This window comes from Corvus moneduloides, chromosome 3 (genome assembly GCF_009650955.1).
Source record: "Corvus moneduloides isolate bCorMon1 chromosome 3, bCorMon1.pri, whole genome shotgun sequence".
Lineage (NCBI taxonomy): Eukaryota > Metazoa > Chordata > Aves > Passeriformes > Corvidae > Corvus > Corvus moneduloides.
The window spans coordinates 47853432-47872519 of NC_045478.1; the positions used below are offsets into that span (position 1 = coordinate 47853432).

Below are 19088 nucleotides of genomic sequence, written 5' to 3' on the forward strand. Positions count from 1 at the left end.
TGTACAACTGTAACATTAGTTACGAATTCTGAGCTAATGATTTGTTCAAGGTTACACTTTGCTACCTAGTGCTACTGTTGTGGTAGCTACTTTCTTACTTCATCACAGCCATGTGCTTGCTTTTATTTTACCCCATATCTGTATTTACTCTTTTTCTCTTGACTTGCAGCTCTTTGCCAAAGCCAAACCCCCAAAAGGTCTTTATGTCTATGGAGATGTTGGTAAGTTTCATTTGCATCCAATGGAATTTTTTCTAGATGCATGTCTATTCAAATTCTGAAGTGTCTAAAAGCTTTATGTAGCCTTATTGGTTTGATGAATTTTACAGGGTTCGTTTTCTTCCACATTATGATGTTATTTAATATAATTACATCCTGAATGCTGGAAGCTGTGTCATTGTTTTCAGCACTACCCATTCACTAATATTTAAGAATGCAATTTAAGAATTTGGGAAGTAATTGTGGGAGAAAATTCATATATTCTAATTGCAACAGTGCAGCATGAAAACATACTTGCTTTCCAAAGGAAATACTAATATGTTTTATGGATATATGGGAAGTAATTTGTGCAACTTTTGGGCCATCTCTGTATGAATCAAATTTTTAAAGCAGAAAAATAAAAATGCAGTTGTTCCAAGTTTTTGAACAGAAAACATAACTGTTCCTCGCAGCAGTCTGGTCTTGTACTTATTCTGTGGAAAATTATAGTTTCATTAGTGCCAAGCTAACAAGCAATAATCTGTAATCAGTACATACTGCTCTTAAATTAACTACCTGTTGAGTGTGTTTTGTTGTTCTTATTTGAAGGCACAGGAAAGACAATGGTGATGGACATGTTCTATTCTCACTTAGAAGTAGAAAGGAAAAAGAGAGTCCATTTTCATGGCTTCATGTTGGATGTACACCAGAGTAAGTGCAGACACAGGTATTGACAAGAATTTTATGAAATACAGTCTCTATTAAAAAGTCTGTCTCATATTTATATTAATCACTGTAGTTTTATTTAAATATTTAAGTATAAAGTAAGAAAAATAGGAGAAAAGTTAAAGCATTTTAGCATTGTCTATCATACCAGCATAGATATTAATTGCATATTATTTCTCAAGTATCTTTTCTGAAAGAAAAATATGTATACCTGATTGTATATATACCTCGAGTGTATTGTTTAGAATGAAATCCTTAACTAAATGTTTTCCAGGTACCAATTAGCTTTTTATGAAATCTGAAAAAGGCAATTGCTGAAACTGAAAATGTAAAGGTTAAACTCAATCTGTATTTTGAATAAGCAATCACTAAATCAGATATAAATGCCAAAGGAGAATGGGAACTATTCTGATTGACTAACTTAGTAAAACTGTCAGTAATTTAGAGGAAAAAAGTAATAGAAAGAAGTGCATCGTAAATTTCAGAAAATTTTCTGATCAGCTGAATAAGGTGCTTTGTTTTGACAGAGGTGCTGCTCTAGATATTTTAAAACTTGCTTCTGTTTCTAAATGCTATGACCTTATTATACTGTCAAATTGTTAACTACTGCTGTATTTTACAAGTGTTGTGACAGCTGCATTTTTCTTGGGAAGCGTTCACTGGTGTGAATAACTCGAGCCACTTTTTACTGCCCACTTTCCTATCATTGCTGGGTCACTCTTGAGATTTTATGTTTTCATTTCTTGTCATTTGTGCTTAATCTTAACAAAGGTAGCTTCCTGCTGCAGGATCTTTTTTTTCTGGGTGTTTGTTTATAGTCAGATGCAATACAATCCACGATACAGTAAAGTATGGATTTATTAATTTTACCTTGTGCCAGTATCATCATCTTCACATGTTGAAGTATAACTGTGTCACTACACCTGCATTCTTTTAGCTAAATGCATTCTAAGAATACCTTCAGAACAAGATAAAACTGCAATTTGTATAAGTTTATAGAAAATAAAGTATAGGTGCATAGCATTCAAGACGTTTTTGATTTTTGATTTTTGTTTTGCTTATTTCTAAACAAAATACGAATCACAAAATCTTTGAGCTTTTAGCTCCACTGTTGTGTGGATATGGTTAAAAAGTGTTTTATCCTCTTGAAACTGGATTAAGTTTGAAGCTTTCTTATTTTTACTGGACCAGTTTACTTTTTATTTGTTAGCTAAATAATTTTATTCTTCCTATCTTAGAAAAAGAAATAAGAAATATTTTTTCTTTTCTGTTTTATCATCTAAGGAATACATCGCCTTAAGCAGAACTTGCCAAAGAGAAAAGCAGGATTTATGGCCAAATCATATGACCCAATAGCACCAGTGGCAGAGGAAATAAGCAAAGAGGCTGCTCTCCTGTGTTTCGATGAGTTTCAGGTAAGAGGTCGTAAATTACTCCTTCACTTCAAGGGAAACTTCATAAAATTACTTTTGGTCTTAAAATATAATACTTGTTACTGCTAATATAGTATTTGATTCATTGGCCAGTAGGGACCTGCAGAAGTTAAAGAGTAGAAGTCACTTCATAGTTTTGAAGATGGTGGGGTTTGGGTTTTTTTCCACAGTAGATAAGATGCAAGTTAGCAGTGTAAGTCCCCTTACAGTGCCTTTGTTTACCAGTTCAGTCACTGATCATACCAGGAGGTGTTAGAGTTTGTCTAGAGGCTCATGAATACTTCAGGGCAGGGACCATCATCCTGTGCTGAGTCTGTACAGTGCCACCTGATACTTGCTTGCCACTGATCTTTGCTTTTGTAGTTCATATAATGCAACAAACACTCTCAATGTGATTAAGGATTTTAAGAAACTTCTATTGAATTAGATGTGAAAATTGAAAATAAACTTATAAAATGATCTTTGCCCAAGCTAACTTGATTATTTCATTTGTTTGACACAGCTTGTGAATTTTGTTTTAAGGGCATGTCACAAACTTAAATGTAAAATTCTTTATAAAAATGTTTAATAAAAAAATGAGAGGTATTTGGCAGCTTTAACCAGCTGAATTTTTTTTTAGTTCAGAGAGAAAGTGCAGAGCAAGATAAGGACAGATTTATGTTAGTTCTCAAATCACCAGCAGTAAAATAATCTATTAATTGGAAATTGTCTGTTATGGTCTGAAATGAATACATTTCTGAAATGGATGGAGCAGTTTATATCTCCTAGCCATTATTTTGCAAACCTGCACACTTGAGGAAATAACTGTTCTATGATCGGCTCCCATGAAGGGAATTTTGGTCAAGTCACAGTTGTTCTTATTTTAAGTTTCTCTTGCATTTTTCAAGCAGGGATGGTCCTTTGATCTGTGGTTTCAGGATGTGTGGGGTCATTGCAATTGCTGCTGTTTGATCATTTAATCTGTGCTCTGTCTAGTGAATATGATTATGCTGGGCTTCTGAAACTTGAGTGTAAAATCTAAATACAATTGTACTTAACACTGTGAAGAAATGGGAAGGTTTGGAGAGGGAGGTGTTAACTGTCATGGTGTTAAATGCTCAAATGGTAGAAAGAGGCTGTACCATGTATTAGTGTAAATACCTGCTTTTCTGCATAAATGCTCACTGCTTTCATGTTACAGTATTGCGGTGTTTCCAGACTGTCATGTTTTCACATTTTAAAGGGAGAGGCCATGGTATTTTTGGTTCCCAAGTCGATTGCCTGCTCCCCCTGCTGACTTGCTGGAGGTACACCAATGACTTCAGTTGTAAAAATCACCTGTTTTGTTGGACTGTCACAGTTGGGAAATTATTACAAGAACTATTCTTTAAAATGTGTTTCCAAGACTTTGCATTAATATGTGAATTTTTTAAATCTACTTGTTCTGGGTGTACTAATTTTCTAAATTCACAAATTTCTGAATGGCTGGGTTTCTTGCCTGATTTTTTGTAACGTGGAACTCTACACAGGTTTTGCCTATTCAAGAGGAGTTCCAGTTTTCTGAAATTTTGCAGAAGGTACTGAATTTGGGATAAGAAACCCTATGCTTAAATAATCATAAAGCAGTGCAGGGACTGGAAGAGCTGCTCGCATGGTGACACAGTTAATAATAAGGAGCTGTATTTAATTCAGGATGTTTGCAGCTCATTTCTGCAGTGGAGATCATGGCTTTATTTCCCTGCAGTTTGATTTACTCGTAATTTAAAGAATTGCTAGATTAAAATGAAACTGGAAAGAGCTGCAGGCTCAGAATATACACTGCTCTGACTTGTGGACAAAGCAACTCTCTGTTTTGACAGATGAGAAGTGGGGTTGCTTTTGCAAAATAATTGTGTGTGGAGGCACCATCAAAAAACTATTGATATTTGCTTTAAACACTTCAAGTTGCTTTCAGATGCCTGCTGAACAAAAAAAAGGAGAATAAGTTGAAATTAATTATTTATTTTAGAACAAAATGGATTAGTGATATTTTAAACAGGGAGAGCAAAACATATTGTTAATGCTCATATTTCAGAGGAAACCAAATGCAGAACTTCAGAAGACAAAAGCATTGCTGAGGTTGCATTTTTCTCATTGACAGTGGGCTAAAGCAAAACAGAAGTCTTCTGAAGTGAATCTTCATGCAAAGCCCAGAGAACTGTTAAGCAAGTGGAGAATTGACTAATTTATCTAGAAAAATATTTAAGTACTTATTTTGAAAGTAATTTTCTGTGTTCCAAAGTATTGTTGTATTTAAAAAAAAATTATGTTTTAATGTTGCTTTGTGCAAATACTGTGTGGTGGCCAGGACCTCAGTGATGGCACTATGCTTCTGTGTTTGTCCATTTTGAAGCAGGATTTTGTCAGCATTTGCCTGAGCCCCAGGCTGTCAGGTTATTAAAGCATCGCTATGTCTTGTTGATCTTTGTCATACAGCTTACTGGAAATTAATATTAAAGTCTTTTTTTAATCACAAAAGTCTTAAGCCATTCTAAAAATGTCTTCATTTTGAAGAAAACCCCTAAAACGAAGCCATTTGTAACTATGGTGTCTCGGAACACAGGGGTGGCTAGCCATGACCAAATAGCTATACACAGGTAATTAGAAGCTCTAATTTTGGCACAGGACTGTAAGCTATATTAGTGTTAGTAATGAAACCAGAGGCCCTCCTTCTCGGGAAGCTGGGTGATAGTGCAGAGTTAGCCTTAAGGTACCAGTGGTACCATTTGGATTACAAAAGTGAAGTAACAATTTAGGGAGTTTTTACTAACCTGCATTCTATTAAAAGCCTCTAATAAAAATTAGGCCCTTATTTTTGTGCTAGTACTAATTGCTGATAATACATGCTTATGTTTGTCATTCATTACATGGAACTGTACCAATCAGTGGCTGACTGAGTCTCCGGCACTTACACATGTAAATTAACTATTAGTCTAGTGTCTTTCCTTTTTTTTTCTTTTTTCTCTTAAATGCTAATGAAATTTCTCCATTCTCTCCCCTAGCAGGCTCTCCTTATTGGTAATTTGTAGCCTTTGCTTTTATTATCAGTTGCAATAAATGCTGGATACAGTAAAAACCATGAGAACTTAAGATCCTATAGTTACTGTCTTCTACCTGCTTTACCTTGTTGAAATCTTTTTGTTTTTCCTAAAGTGTATTAGATAAAAAGAGCTCATATTTGCATCCTGGTCCTCAAAATGGCTCTTGCTTTTTGTCAGAACTTTCAAGAGGGTTTTTTGTTGATTTTTGTTATTGTTGTTTTGGTTTGGTTTGTGGGTTTTTTTTCCTTTTTTTGTAATGGAGCTTAGAATCCTGCATCAAATAAGAGTTGTCATTAATAAGAGAATGTTTTTGTTTTGTTTTATGCAAGCATTAATATTCTTTGGTTCCCTGTTTTCTAAAGGTAGCATGCTTTGTAGTACTATTAAACAAAAAGGTTTGTAACAAAGTGGCTTCTGTAATAGATTTTTAGAACTTGGCTTTTAGGTGTGCTTTGTGGTACAAGAAATTCAGTCACCCCTAAGATGCACATTTATAGTGATTCCTTGTGTGTCTTGGGTTTTTAGGAATGGGAGAAGTTCCTAAATTTTAGTATTCAGAAGAAATAAATTATTGATAAGTGAAACATAAGCAGGTATATTAAACATATAGTGCAATAGTGACTTACTACTTTTTTTTAATAGCAGATCTTAGGGATTAGAGATGTGCACATCTGAGGTGTCTGTTACAGATTGTGTAAAGGTTTGGTTTTTAAAAAGGAAAAAAATCCTATTAAGGCATTCCTAGAACAAAATGGAAGGAATCTTTGGAAGAAGGAAACTAGTGCGTATATATAGTTCATTAACAAAATTATTGCTTCGAAACTAGCTGCCAGAAATGTAACCTAAGTCTTTTACCTAAGTCTCTAGTGTAGAATTATCTTTTTTTCTGCCCAGAAATGTAATTTAGTAATGGGAGAATGATGGGGGCTGGAGGGGTGTGGAGTAGAAGAAAAAATTATACTAGTTAAAATCTTTCTGCACATGTATTGCCATCACAGCATACACATCTAAGGTGGTGAAAACAGCAATCTCTTGTGTAATGGGTGTGTGTAACTCCCAGCATGCCACCACTGGTTTATTTCCTCACAACTGGGGTCTCTTTTGGTAAGTCAAAATGCAACAAGTGTCTTTATAATAACCACAGGGACTGCAGGAGAATCAAGTGTAATGATCATAAAGGTTGTTTACATACTAAGGTGGAGAATTCCTGTAGAATATGAATTGCTGTTTTTTCAGAAAAATTTCTTTTTTTTTTTTTGTTGTTGTTGTTGTTGTTGTTGTTTTTACAGCATTATTATTGGTAATTTTCTTTATTTATTTCTTGGTACTATAAAGCAAATTTGTTAAGCTAAAATTAAGATACTTAAAGAAATTTTACTTAATGGCTTATCTTTTAGTCATTTTTTCTTCCTTACCCCTCCCCAGTATCACTTGTCCTACCCATTTTTGTTTTTCATTCGTGTTTTGTGCCTGAAGGTTAGAAGAGGCTGACTGTGCTGGAAGTGACTGCCTGCCTTTTGATTATTCATGGACAGTAATAGAAGGCACTTAAAAAGAACAATGAAATTGCTTATTTTTGTGATGGGCCATCTGTTGAATTGTTTTTTGCAACAATCACACAATAGTATCTATGTCATATCATTCTATTTTCAACAGCAGCTGATTATGTATAGTTGGCTACTTGTCTTTATTTCTGAAGTCTCATGACCATTTTAAATTCACCTCTGCAAACCTTTGCCTCAAAGGTAATAGAAATGTAAAACAGCCGGTGTGTATCTCTTTCTATCTTCTGGGTTTTTTTCATGTTGTTCCTAATTAAGTAGGCTCTTAAATGTTTAGGTCTGTTTTCTGTGTCTCCCACCTGTAGTTTTATAATAGAAGTTAACACGGAATCATTTAGCAATTGGTAAAGAAATGGTGGAGTTCCGCAATAAAGAGTGGGCAAGTTTTGAAAGACTGTGGTACGTTCACTGCTTATTAATTATCCCTTTTATTTTTTTCTCACCAAGCAATAATTAGAATCTTTTTCCATGGCTTTCACTAACAAGCATTTTCCTAGCTACAAAGCCACTTGCAGATCTATTGCAGCAGAAGCTGAAAGCAAGATAAAACAAATGTGTTGTCTTCTCAGGTCACTGACATTGCTGATGCCATGATTCTGAAGCAGCTTTTTGAAAATCTCTTCCAAAATGGGGTTGTCGTTGTGGCAACATCTAACAGGCCGCCAGAAGGTAAAAACAAACATTCTACCAGTATTACCCAAATTCAATGAATCTCAGTATCTTACAAAACAATTGTATTTATACCATACAGTATTTAATACTAATGAACTCTCTAGTCTGCGAGAACCAGAGATACTCCAGCTTGTCCTCCGCTTTTTCTTGTTCTTAAGGAAGAAAGGTTTTTCACTAAATCTTACTCCTCCTTATCTCAAACTCAAAGTGTTCTTTCCTCCACTACCCTCAAAACCTTCTGTGTCTTCTGATCATCTCTACTCTATCCAAACCAGTGAGAGGGTATTTGGGGACAGGGTGGTTGAGGAGGGTTAAAATACTGTCTGTTTTGAATGTGTTTAAGGATAGGAAAAGATCATATCCTGCAGAAGAGAGGGCAAATGAGATCACATTCCTTCCCAGTTTCTAACTCAGAAAATTGCAGATGTGATCCACCAGCTTGAGGGAGAGTCATTTATCAACATGCCATTTTTACATTCTTACAAGCTGGTTTGAGGGAATTACTTAAGTGGAGAGTTGTTTCCATTCCTACCTCTTTTCTTACGGTGACTAGTCACTTGTAGTGACTAGCTAAGTAGATCTTTCTATGAAGTCCTCAAATCTGTATGGGTTTTAATCAAGCAGTAACTGTAATTTTTTGTAGAGAAGAAAAATGTTTGTATTGCATGACATTAGCAGTTAGCATAATGCATAAACTTTTACAACACTTTGGACTGATCAATTTCAAATACTGAAGTTAATTGTTAACTATAACTACCATTTATTTTCTTACCCAAATTAATTGAGTAAAAGACAGTCACTAACAATGTGCAATTCTACAGTGAACTTTATATTAACAAAAAAAAAAAAAAAAAAAAAAAACAACCAAAAAACCCCACCCAAATGTTTTTATTAGGGGAGAAAATAATTTCCCATTGGCTTATTTTGCTTTTTTGACCAAACAAGATGAAATTGTACCTCCTGTAGTTGGTTTGACTACAGACAGACTGAATGCTGGTGCTTTACTCACTTGAGAGCCATCCTTTGGTTTTTTGAAGCACTGCTCTTTAAAGCTCAGGAGAATTTTTTTATCATAACTTGGGGATTGTAGCCAACATTTTAAATCGACCTTTATTGTTACATGGGTGTTTTTAATGTATATTAAGTCACTGTATCAACATGAAAAACATCCACCTGTATTAACTACCCCAGAGAATGTCAAGAACAGCATCTCCAGAACTGTGCTGTGTTTCAGTCCAGGTGTTGGCCGATGCCTCTCTCTTCTCTGGTCACTGTTTCTGCATGCTCATGGTGCATCTGACATCGAGAGCTGGGTTAGTGTAATATGCCACATTGAGGTTTAAGACTAAATGGAGAGATTTGTTTCTTGTGGGCACAGAGGGAAAAGAGTGGCTTTTTCGTTAGAGAGCAGGTGTGCCCAGCTGCTGACTGTTAGTGATACATGTAACTGTGATGAGCTCCTGCCCCAGGGGAATATACTAAGATTGTATTTGAGGAGTCCTGGCTTCATTTCTCCACCAAAATTACTGGGTTTTTTCTGATCCTCACGAAACAGAGACATGGTACAAAGCTCACAGCCATATTAGCCAGAAGAACTACTGGGAGTAGCTGTCTTACACTACTGTTACATGTTCACTAGTTTTTGCAAGTAAATACACAATTGATTGCTATATATTTTAACAAATGTATAACCATCCTGATTTGCTGAGTTGGGAATGAGCATGATACATGGCTTCCTAGAACTTTGTTAGTAATTAGGGTATGGAATTGCCTTTACTAATAATTTTTCTAAATGTTTCTGTGTACATATCCACTTTTGTGAAAACCACTCTGTAGGTACCCTGCTGGTGTCTCAGGCATGCAGCATCTTCTGTCCACCATCAGGTGTTGGTAAAGCATAAAAGCTTTAGTGTAGCTGTAGCCTTCAGGCCTTATGGGGAATATAAGGGATAATCATAACCTGGCATGTGCTTTGTGTGGCATTTTGGTGATATCTCTGCCAGCTGTCTGTGTTCTCTTATTCATTCCTTCCATCAGGTATAGGTGCTATACTGCCTTTTTATAAGGCTTCAGAATATTAATGAAACAGAGCAGCTCATCATACAGTTTTAAGTGACTGTGTTTTCAAAGAAGAAGTCATTCTATTATGAACTTGTTGGGCAGTTGGATAATTTCCAGAGAAGAAAAGTTTATGTTGTTTAAATATATAGAGATACGTCAGGTGAAAAATTCTGCTTTGGAGTTTGTTTTTGTTAATTTGTATTTTTTGTTTGATGATGCAGATCTGCATTTTGTTACATGACATACTATTTTTTTTCTTTATTCAGTTATATTTTTAGCAACTTTGCCTAAGTTTACATATTAATTTAATTTTCAGTTTTTTGGCCTTAGGGTTGATCCTTTTTCTTGCTTTTGAACAGGAGGTGTACCTGGCAGAATTGCTAGAAGATAAATGCACCACAGTGCACTGACCAAGAACGATGCTGACTTTGTAAAGAAAAATTGTGTATTTTTAGTTTATGTGGGGTTTTTGCCCTCTGCCCAATACTTGGGTTTAGCAGTTGCATAGTTTTGCCTTACAGTCTGTACCAATGTATACCCAGCATTACAAATATTTTTTTATACCCTTACTTTAAAAGAGATGCTACTCTAATTTCTTCTGCTAGGATTAGTTATATGTCATTAGAGGTCTAAGTAATTTTTTGCTCCCTGCCTTTTCCACACTTCCTCAGGAAGTTCCTTTCTTCCTTAAGATTGTACTGAATTTTCATACAGTAAACAAAGAGAAATGGATTTTAGCTCTCCTTTTCTGCCTTTTGTTCCTCCTCCTGTCTCTAGCAACACTGAGTTTTGTTTGCTAGACTAGAAGATAAGCCGACGTTGTTAAGACTAAGTAGCAAAATGGTACTGATTTCCTTTCTTTCAGATCTCTATAAAAATGGTCTTCAGAGGGCTAATTTTGTACCATTCATTGCTGTGCTGAAGGTAAGGAGAGCCACTTGTTCAATGCTTTTCAGTTTTGCCTGCTTTATTAATAAATTTGTAGAAGATTTGTAGAGGATTGCTTTGATGCAAGTTTCCTGATTATATATATATATCTGTTTTAACTATTTAGAGCAAAACTAATTGAAGGTAAGGCAAGAAGGGACTTTTTCCTTCTGGAATTAACATGTTTTTAGAGCTGGACATTTTTAGCATGACAAAAAGTTATCTTTTTGATTAAGGCAGTAGAATGTGTTTGTTTGGATAAGACTTTCCTGCTGGTGCATGTGTGCTGTGTAACCCAGTGTCCCTCTAACATTTATACTGTGTTGTACTTGTGGCTATCTTACATTTATGATGTTAGAATAGCTTGCTATTTCTTTGATGCAAGGGAAGTAGGGTTTGTTCTGTACCCCTCAATTACCATGTTCCTGGGTCTTTCTCATGTATAAGTAGTTTTTTGAATGGCTGTTTGTGAGAATTCACGTAATGTTCAACAAGCAGCAGCTCTGAAGCAAGCTTCCCTCAGTGTCCAAGTTGTGTTCTGGCAGGTCAAATAATTGCTTCGTTTAAATTTAAAAATGGAGGATCCTTCCTCTGTGTGAGTAGCACAGTTGGTGCTTATTTTGCTGCAAAAGGAACATACGCTGAAATGACACTTTTGAGTTCTGGACAAGTTGGAGATATTTTTCATTCACAAGCTACAGTTGTATTGTTACATTCTTGAGGGCTAAAATACAGCTGTGGTATCCTGCTCTGCCTGGATTGACGTGACATGTAAAATGGAAATAACAACATTTCCCTACATCACAGAAATATTGCTAGAATAAATACATAAATAATGTTAACTGTATTGGTATCTAGGATAAAAGACTCATAAGGCAGAGTTTAGGTAGCTTTGGTTTTGCGATAGGAGATTTGGAATTGCTGAGTCGATGCCTTGATTGGATGTTTCTGCTCAGGTGGTCAGCGGTAAAGCAGCTGACAGTGCCTTGCATTTTCAGTGGGCCCTTTCAGAATCAAAAGATTGCTTAATTGCCTGAGCACCTTTGCAAATACTATCTAATGTTGACATCTGTACAATTACTAGCTTTCAAAGTTAATATGCCATTGACATGCTTGTGGCACTCCTGTGCATTTTGGAATGGCTGTGTATGAAGTCAGGGAAGTTACCAGTGAGAGTGGTTTTCACCTGGATGGCTTTAGAAAAGTAAGGAACATAAAAATAAATTAACAAGCACTTCCATTTCAAATTCTTGAAAAGGGTTTGTTTTGTAGCTGGCTGCATTGGATAAGAGCTCTCAATCATAGAGTATTTTCAAGAATAGAAATAGTTTCATATGCATTTGCTTTTTGAAATGCAGCAACCATGGCAAATCATTCTTTTCTATATGTCTTTCTTTGTTGACTCTTAGTTTTCTCCCTGATACACATAGGGCTCTTTCATTTCACTGATCTTCAGACTTTATGAATACCTATCATGTGCACTTATTTATAGTTTCCTTTTTTCTCTTTTTAGCTAGCTGAATTAAAAAAATGTGAAATGTAGTTTATGCACCAGAACACCTCACCAGGACTGGGAAAGTAATCAAAATTTTTTAGAAGGGAGTGTATGGAATGCTGAGAGAAGGGGTAAAGGTGGCTTAGTCTAGAGAATGGAGTACTGCAGAAAGAAACAAGTACCACAACCCAGACTAGAGGTAGATGAATATTATTGTCATAATGAATGAAGGGAGAAGCAAATTTTAACATAATTCACAAGGGCCTTTCTAAAATTCTGGATTTCCTGTCATTGTTCTTTTTCCGAGCACCTTGGTGTTTTAACACTGCTCTAAATATATGTGCCTTCAATGCCACTTTCATAAATATTACCAATGTAACATTATTCTTTCCCAAAGACATAATAACCAAAAGGAGGCTTGTCCACAAAATGCTTCTCTGATCCTAGCTGTAAAGTGGAAGGGTAAGGGCATGGTATTAAAATTATTAATTAAAAAATGTTGAAATCTACATTTTTAGTTTAACACAGCAGAAGTCAGCATTTAAAAAGCACATTGGAATGTATTCTAGAGTAAGATTTTAACAAGTGACCTTTATGTTACAAAGGTGTGAATAGAACTACATTGATACCCTGGCTTTGGTGGTTTGAGAAATGCAGATAGAGGCCTCCCTGATGTGTGTAGAATCTGTGTGATGGCATTAGTGTGAATGGATAAAGTAGCTTCTGCCTCAGCTGTGCGTAATTCCATGACTAGGAAATGTAAATATGATTTCTTCTAAGATTTTGTGTGAAAATACAAAGGAAAGCATTGCATTGGTTGCTTGCAAATGTTTGGTTTACTGTCTTCTCAACCTTTCCCTCACTCCAAGCCATGTGTGTCTGTGTTAATGTTGGTCTCATCTGACCTGTCCCCTGGTACTGGCTTTGACAGCTGGGACTAACTCCTGTCCTAGTTTTCTCTGGGCTCAGAGCCTCCCAGAGGGCTTTTGTTTGGGGTTTAGTGGGAGTGAATAGGTGGGTTGGTTTTGTTTGTTTTTTTCAGTAATTAACTTTCATGATCATAAATCTTAAAATAAGACTTGAGCACTAAAAGTAGTTCTATTATAACACAGGAGTTTCAGATTCCTCTAAAAGTTCTTGGGAAAGTGGAATGAATGGAAAATATTGGCAGTATATTTCTGTGAAGAGATGTTTCACTTGAAATAGGTTTCAGGTTCTTTTCATTCCTCTTACGTGGAACACAATTTCTAGATACCTGGATAACTGTTACACAGGTATCTTTTCTTGTCTTCAAATGATCAGAAGTAATCGTTTCTTCCCTAGATCTAGAGCTACCCATGTTCATCCTCAATTTTGTTTGTATTTTCTTCAGTCTATGTAATTCCAGTATCTGTGTTTGAGTTCCTATTTCTTACAAAGATAACTGCAAACCAGTTTCTGTGGAATAAGCAAAAGGGTGAAATAGCACTCTAGGGAAGATACAGTTATCTTCCACAGTTTGTCCATATTGTCTTTCTAGGTGGTAGATTACTGGGCACAAGTGATTGTTGTGTGAGTTCCAATTATTAGAGCCACATGAAAGCTTCAGGTCCTACAGCTGGTGGCCACATAAAAGCCCCAGGTTTGTGTCATTGAGCAGGTCAGTAACACCATTGGCAGCTTTTTCTGCCCTTTGTGTGTTCCCTGTTCAATTCTGATCTTATTCCAGTGTTCTCTTCTTTTGAAATACTAAATAATTTGAGATGTATTTTTTTCAGTGATTTTTTTAGTCCCGTAACTCAAAGGGGTCATTTTTATAAACAGGGGAAAACTCTGAATTGATCAGTTTGTCGTTGTGGCTATGATTCTTTGGGACGCAGTATTCCTTATGAAAGGGTTTAGTTTCTGCAGCAGATATGAGTGCTTCTTCAGTCCATGAAATTTTACAAAGAGCTTTACAGAGATAAGAAATATTAAGAAGAAAAATCTTTTAATTCTATAATTGTAATTAGATTCAGTCCTTTCTGATTGAGCTTTTAATCTCGTAGGATCTCTTGCTGAGCATTTTAAAGTGTGTGGAACTCCTATGTGATTTTTTTCTTTTTTTAAAGACAGTTCTTGAAAAAAACATTCATTGCTCAGTTACTTTGTTCAAATGCTTAAAGCAGAAATACTCCAAAAATTATTACTCTCAACCTAAAAGAAATATACAAAGTTTCTAAATGTTTTAATGCTGATTTACAAATAAAGCTATGTATCTTGAAATCACAGAATTTTTAAGACTGGAAAAGACCTTGAAGACTGTTGAGTCCAACCATTAACCCATCACTGCCAAGTCCACCAGTAAACCATGTCCCCAAGTGCCACATCTGCACATCTTTCCTCTGGGGATGGTGTCTCAGTCACTTCCTTGCGCTGTCTGTTCCAATGCTTGACAAACCCTTTTGGTGAAGAAATTTTAATCCCAGGTCCTTCTTTGCTGGGCAGCTTTCCAGCCATTCTGTCTCCAGCCTGTGGCACTGCCTGGGGTGGTTGTGATCCAGGGGCAGGACCCAGCACTTGGCCTTGTAGAACCTCATACAATTGGCCTCAGCCCATTGATCCAGCCTGTCCAGATCCCTCTGCAGAGCCTTCCTGCCCTCCAGCAGAACAACATTGCACTAATCTTTAACAATGTAATGTAGGGTATTATGTGAGGCTCTTGGGGGGAAAAAAAAAAAAAGAGAAAGGGCGCTTTAATTTACTGCTTTGGCAGTAAGTTTGGCAACATTTTAAGTTTTGCAGGCATTTAATGAAGACATTTGCATCAACCCTTAACTGTTCTGGAATCCTAACTCTTAATTCAGTGGCTAGTTCAATGCTTCATTCTCTGGAAAATCAAGAAGGAAAGCTCCTCAAATAATTTGTTGTGTAGAGTCTGTAATCTGAGTGAGCAGTTCTTGAGATTCCAAAGGTTTCCTGGAAGCGTAGCATGACGCTTCAAAATGTCAAGCTGTGTTGAAATACCAAGTATGTAACTTCTGCCTTTTGTCAGGTTTTCTTCACGCAATAGACTTGCACTACAGTTAATTTTAACTGAAAGTCAAAACGTTTTAGGGCCTTTCATAGTCTGAGTATACCTTTAAAAGGCACAATTTTAGAAAAAAATGTTTGGCTTTGGCTACCTGCATTTCGCTTTGAGCAAAGAGGAGGAATTGGCTGGAAATCTATTGCCAGTAGGACATGAAATTACTTTCAGCGTCTTTTTTTCCCCTCTTTTTTTTTTTTCTTCTACTGTTAGGGACCAAATAATTATTTATTTTAAAACTGTTTGGTTAAAACGACTTTTAACAGTAAGCATTGCACACTCCTCTCAAATAGAAAGCAATGCATTATTTATACACTGTATTGCCCTGTCTTTCTTGAAATCGGTTAATGGTTATGTATTTAGAATGTTGCTGACTGTGGTTTTAATTAAAATACACCCTTTCCTACAAAGCACAAAACTGAGGAATTTAAAAGCTTTTTCACTTTTCTGTAGTTTAGTTTGAGAATGTGAAAAATACTTGTTTAAAAAACATTTAGAGCTGCCCCTAAGGAAATTGTGGGAGTTAGTTTTGTACAAAGGCATTTGGCAGATATAAAATGTCTTTGATGGTGCAGTCAGCTTTTGTCCAACCACCTGTGTGAGAAATGCAGGGATTTGTTGAGTGGCGGATCTGCCTCTCTCCTCCCCCCTCTCCCAAAAAAGTCATCTCCTTGATGAAATTGATTTGTCAGTTTGTTCCAGTCTAATGGTGTGATAGCCCAGCAGCTTTCAGTATGTTGAATAGTTAAAACCTGCTTTTGAGGTCAGTGTCAGCCACTCTGACCCCTGTGAACTGTCACCTGAGTCAGAATTGCAGGGATTAGGCCTTTGATATTGTGATGGCTTCGCCTATCAATTGACTTTTTCATTATTGAAGATGTTGGGCCTTTTGTTTCCCTTCTTAGTATGTAACCAAGCAAACTCCTAAGTAGAAGGAGCATTTGTTCTTGTTCTCTCTCTGTGCAAGTAATAGAAGTACTCATCTTTTGTGAAGTGTACCTAATTAAACATAGAAAAAATAAAAAAAGGAAATACAGCATGATTGCAAGTATTTTGTGCTGCAAGTATTTTTGAACATCAGTATAATTTCTGGGTAATTTTAGTTTGATAAATTTGTGAGCCTATCAAGTCATAAAATGTTGTATATAGAAAGCAAGGTGTCAGATTAGAAGCTACCAATCCCTTTTGCATTCAGCCTTCTAAGCCTGTGTGTGTGTTAAATTTAAACAAAAGGGTTATTTGAATTCTGTAGTTCAGAGCGTGTAACTGTTACAATATTTTATAATGTACCTATTGCTGTATTGTGTTCTCAAGGGATGAACTGTTCATTTGTTTACCTTTTATGTCTGTCTTAGACACTTTCTCCTAGACAGTTTATTTAGATGCAGATAAAAACTTTATCTTAGGATGAAATAGTTGCTACTGTAGCTCTGTGCCAGGCTTCCTGCCTTCTCCCTTTCTTTAATTGTCAGGATTTCCTGAGCTGTGGCTTGGTTTGTTTGCTCCTTGATTAAAATGAGTAAATGAAAGCATATCGTAGATATGGAATAGTTGATTCCTGCTGTATCAGGGTAAATTAGTCTACTTACACGTGGCAGTTCTGTTTGCTTGTGATGTAATGTGAAATGAGGTCCTGCCTCCCCCTAAAAAGCCCGAGCCAATTAATAAAGCTTTTAAGCTCTTTGTCACAGGCCACCGTGGAGGTCTGCAGAGAAGAACTTTAATCCAATAAACATTTCATTTAGATCATGAAAAGAAAGCATGAGGAGAAGCTCCTACAAGAGAGGGTGTTACCAGCAATTCTAGTTGTGAAGAGATGTGAGGAATTTGCCAAATTAACCAAGAGGCCTTCATATTTAACACATAAATGTGTCAAAACTAATAATAGAATAATTTAGTTTGAGTTGAACCTTATATTGTTAAAATTCTAAGAAGCCACGACTGTTTTCTTCAAAGACTTTGCTGCTGAGTTGGATGGACAGGGCAAGGGGAGGTTGTGAGAAACCCAGATAGCAAATAGCACTGGCCGAAGCTGGTGGAAAGGGGAAAAAAAAGGAATAGATAATTAGGTGTAATTAGCGTGTATGAATTGTTGTCTCCCTGCCCCTGGCTTGAATAAATTTCAGAGAAAAAAAACCCTAGTGGCCAAAACCCTTTGATGTAAGAAGAGTCATTGTGGTTTGGCAGCATAAAGGCAGTGTTTTATACTTCTTACATAATGGTTGTGATACAGAAAGAGTGAATGGACCCTGCACCCCCCAGCCTGCTTTACAGCAAGGACTTTTGGATTCTCTTGAAACAAAATGCATCAGAAGTTTTCAGTTGTTGGGTAATGAGGTAGTGGACCTCATCAGAGCTAAGTGTAAGCCATCTTTAGCCTTTGTTTAGATCTTAATCGCTTTTTTAAAATTATTATTCTGGGAAATTCAGTTTCGTAAATCAAGACTACTTTTTTTTTTCTTTCTTTTTTTTTTTTTTATTCCTGCCTGCCAACAGTTCTGGCAGGAGCAAAGGCTAATACTGGGGAAAGAAATACAAATCAAATGTTAAAAAGAAAAACAACAGTGTAAAAGAAATCTAGACAAATAACTTCATCCAGGGTATAATTCCAGTGAAGTACATGTATTGGGGTGAATTTGACCCTTAGCTTATGAAACATCATGTTATAAATTCAGTGTGAACTCTTGGCATTTGTTTTTCACAGAACACCACAGCTTGCTTATTAGGAGATTGAAAGTTACAGTCATTACTGGTCCTTTAGCAAAACTGGGTGTTATGCAGTGATTTGTAGTTTGCAGGTGGGTTTTTTTCCTTTTGTATTTATTCTTATTCTGCAAGGAAGATTTTTTTCCTAAGTGATGTGAAATGGGGAGCGCTGTTCAGTGTAATTCTTAGTGTGTGGAAGTTTACTCTGCCATTCTTCAGTTCTCTGACTGGAAAAAGGAGAGGCTACTTGTCTCTGAGCTGGCACAGCCACATCTGTACCTCCTGAATTCTTTCACTTTTGTTTGAATATCTGAAATACTATTCACTGAACAGTACATTTTAAGAGTCTCTCTTTTTATTCATGCACCATTATTTTACAAGTTAATTGTCTATTTTTTCCTCTTCTTAGGGGGTAGCTGATTTGTAGCTAGACATTAAAATAAGTTATTGAAAAGTTGTACAATAGATCGTATGTTCCTTGTGGTAGCAAGAATAGTGGGGTTTCTTAGTTGTTAAAGTTTTGAAGGTTGTAATGTAAACTTGTGCAACTTCCACTGAATGTATTTTGCCTCTCAATTTATCTCTGCTAAACTCTTCAGTTTAAAGTTTAAATGTAATTGTCACAAGTGTAAGAAAAGGATTGATAGAAAAAGTTGTATTTGGCAGTATTTCTTTTCCCAGATCTTTATGGTCTAGGTCCACTGAAAAATAATTCACAAGTAAAATGCTTGTTATCCCAAATCAACTTGAGAGTGATTACTTTCCTTGATATTGTACAGAATTCTTGGATGACATTTAGAAAGTTTTCCTCAAAATTTGTTCATGTGGTTCTTTGGGGTTTTTTTGTTTCATTTTGTTAGTGTTTGCAACTGGGATAAGAATAAAGTAGCTGAGGCTATTGTAACAATTTCCCAGATTTCATTATTGCAGAAGAATATAGGGGAAAAGACTAAAAAAACCTTAGTTAACCCTGTAAAGCATTGCACTGTTTTGTAGAACAAATAGCCTTTTCTACTTGAAGTTAATTTGGTCTGTGAAAGGCAATACCTGAATACCATGCAAGATAAGTAATTATTCCTGATTGTAATATTGGGGGTTTTTTTCAGGTATAGGTCACAGGAAATTCAGTTAGGGTAGAGTATGCAAAAAGCTAAGAAATATGCAGATTTTCTGTTGTAAGATTGTGTAAAAATTATTTACAGTT

At 36.0% G+C, this 19088-nt stretch overlaps 1 protein-coding gene across 2 annotated transcripts in view; it reads left to right on the forward strand.

Moving 5' to 3' along the window:
* The window catches only part of AFG1L (AFG1 like ATPase), a 66725-nt gene that overhangs the window by 15658 nt on the left and 31979 nt on the right, over positions 1-19088 (forward strand). For both annotated transcript variants that reach the window (XM_032101408.1, XM_032101409.1), the window contains exons 3-7: positions 170-221; positions 807-908; positions 2208-2338; positions 7547-7646; positions 10576-10634. In XM_032101408.1, the coding sequence (XP_031957299.1) occupies positions 170-221; positions 807-908; positions 2208-2338; positions 7547-7646; positions 10576-10634 (444 nt within the window). The remainder of the gene's footprint in view (positions 1-169; positions 222-806; positions 909-2207; positions 2339-7546; positions 7647-10575; positions 10635-19088) is intronic.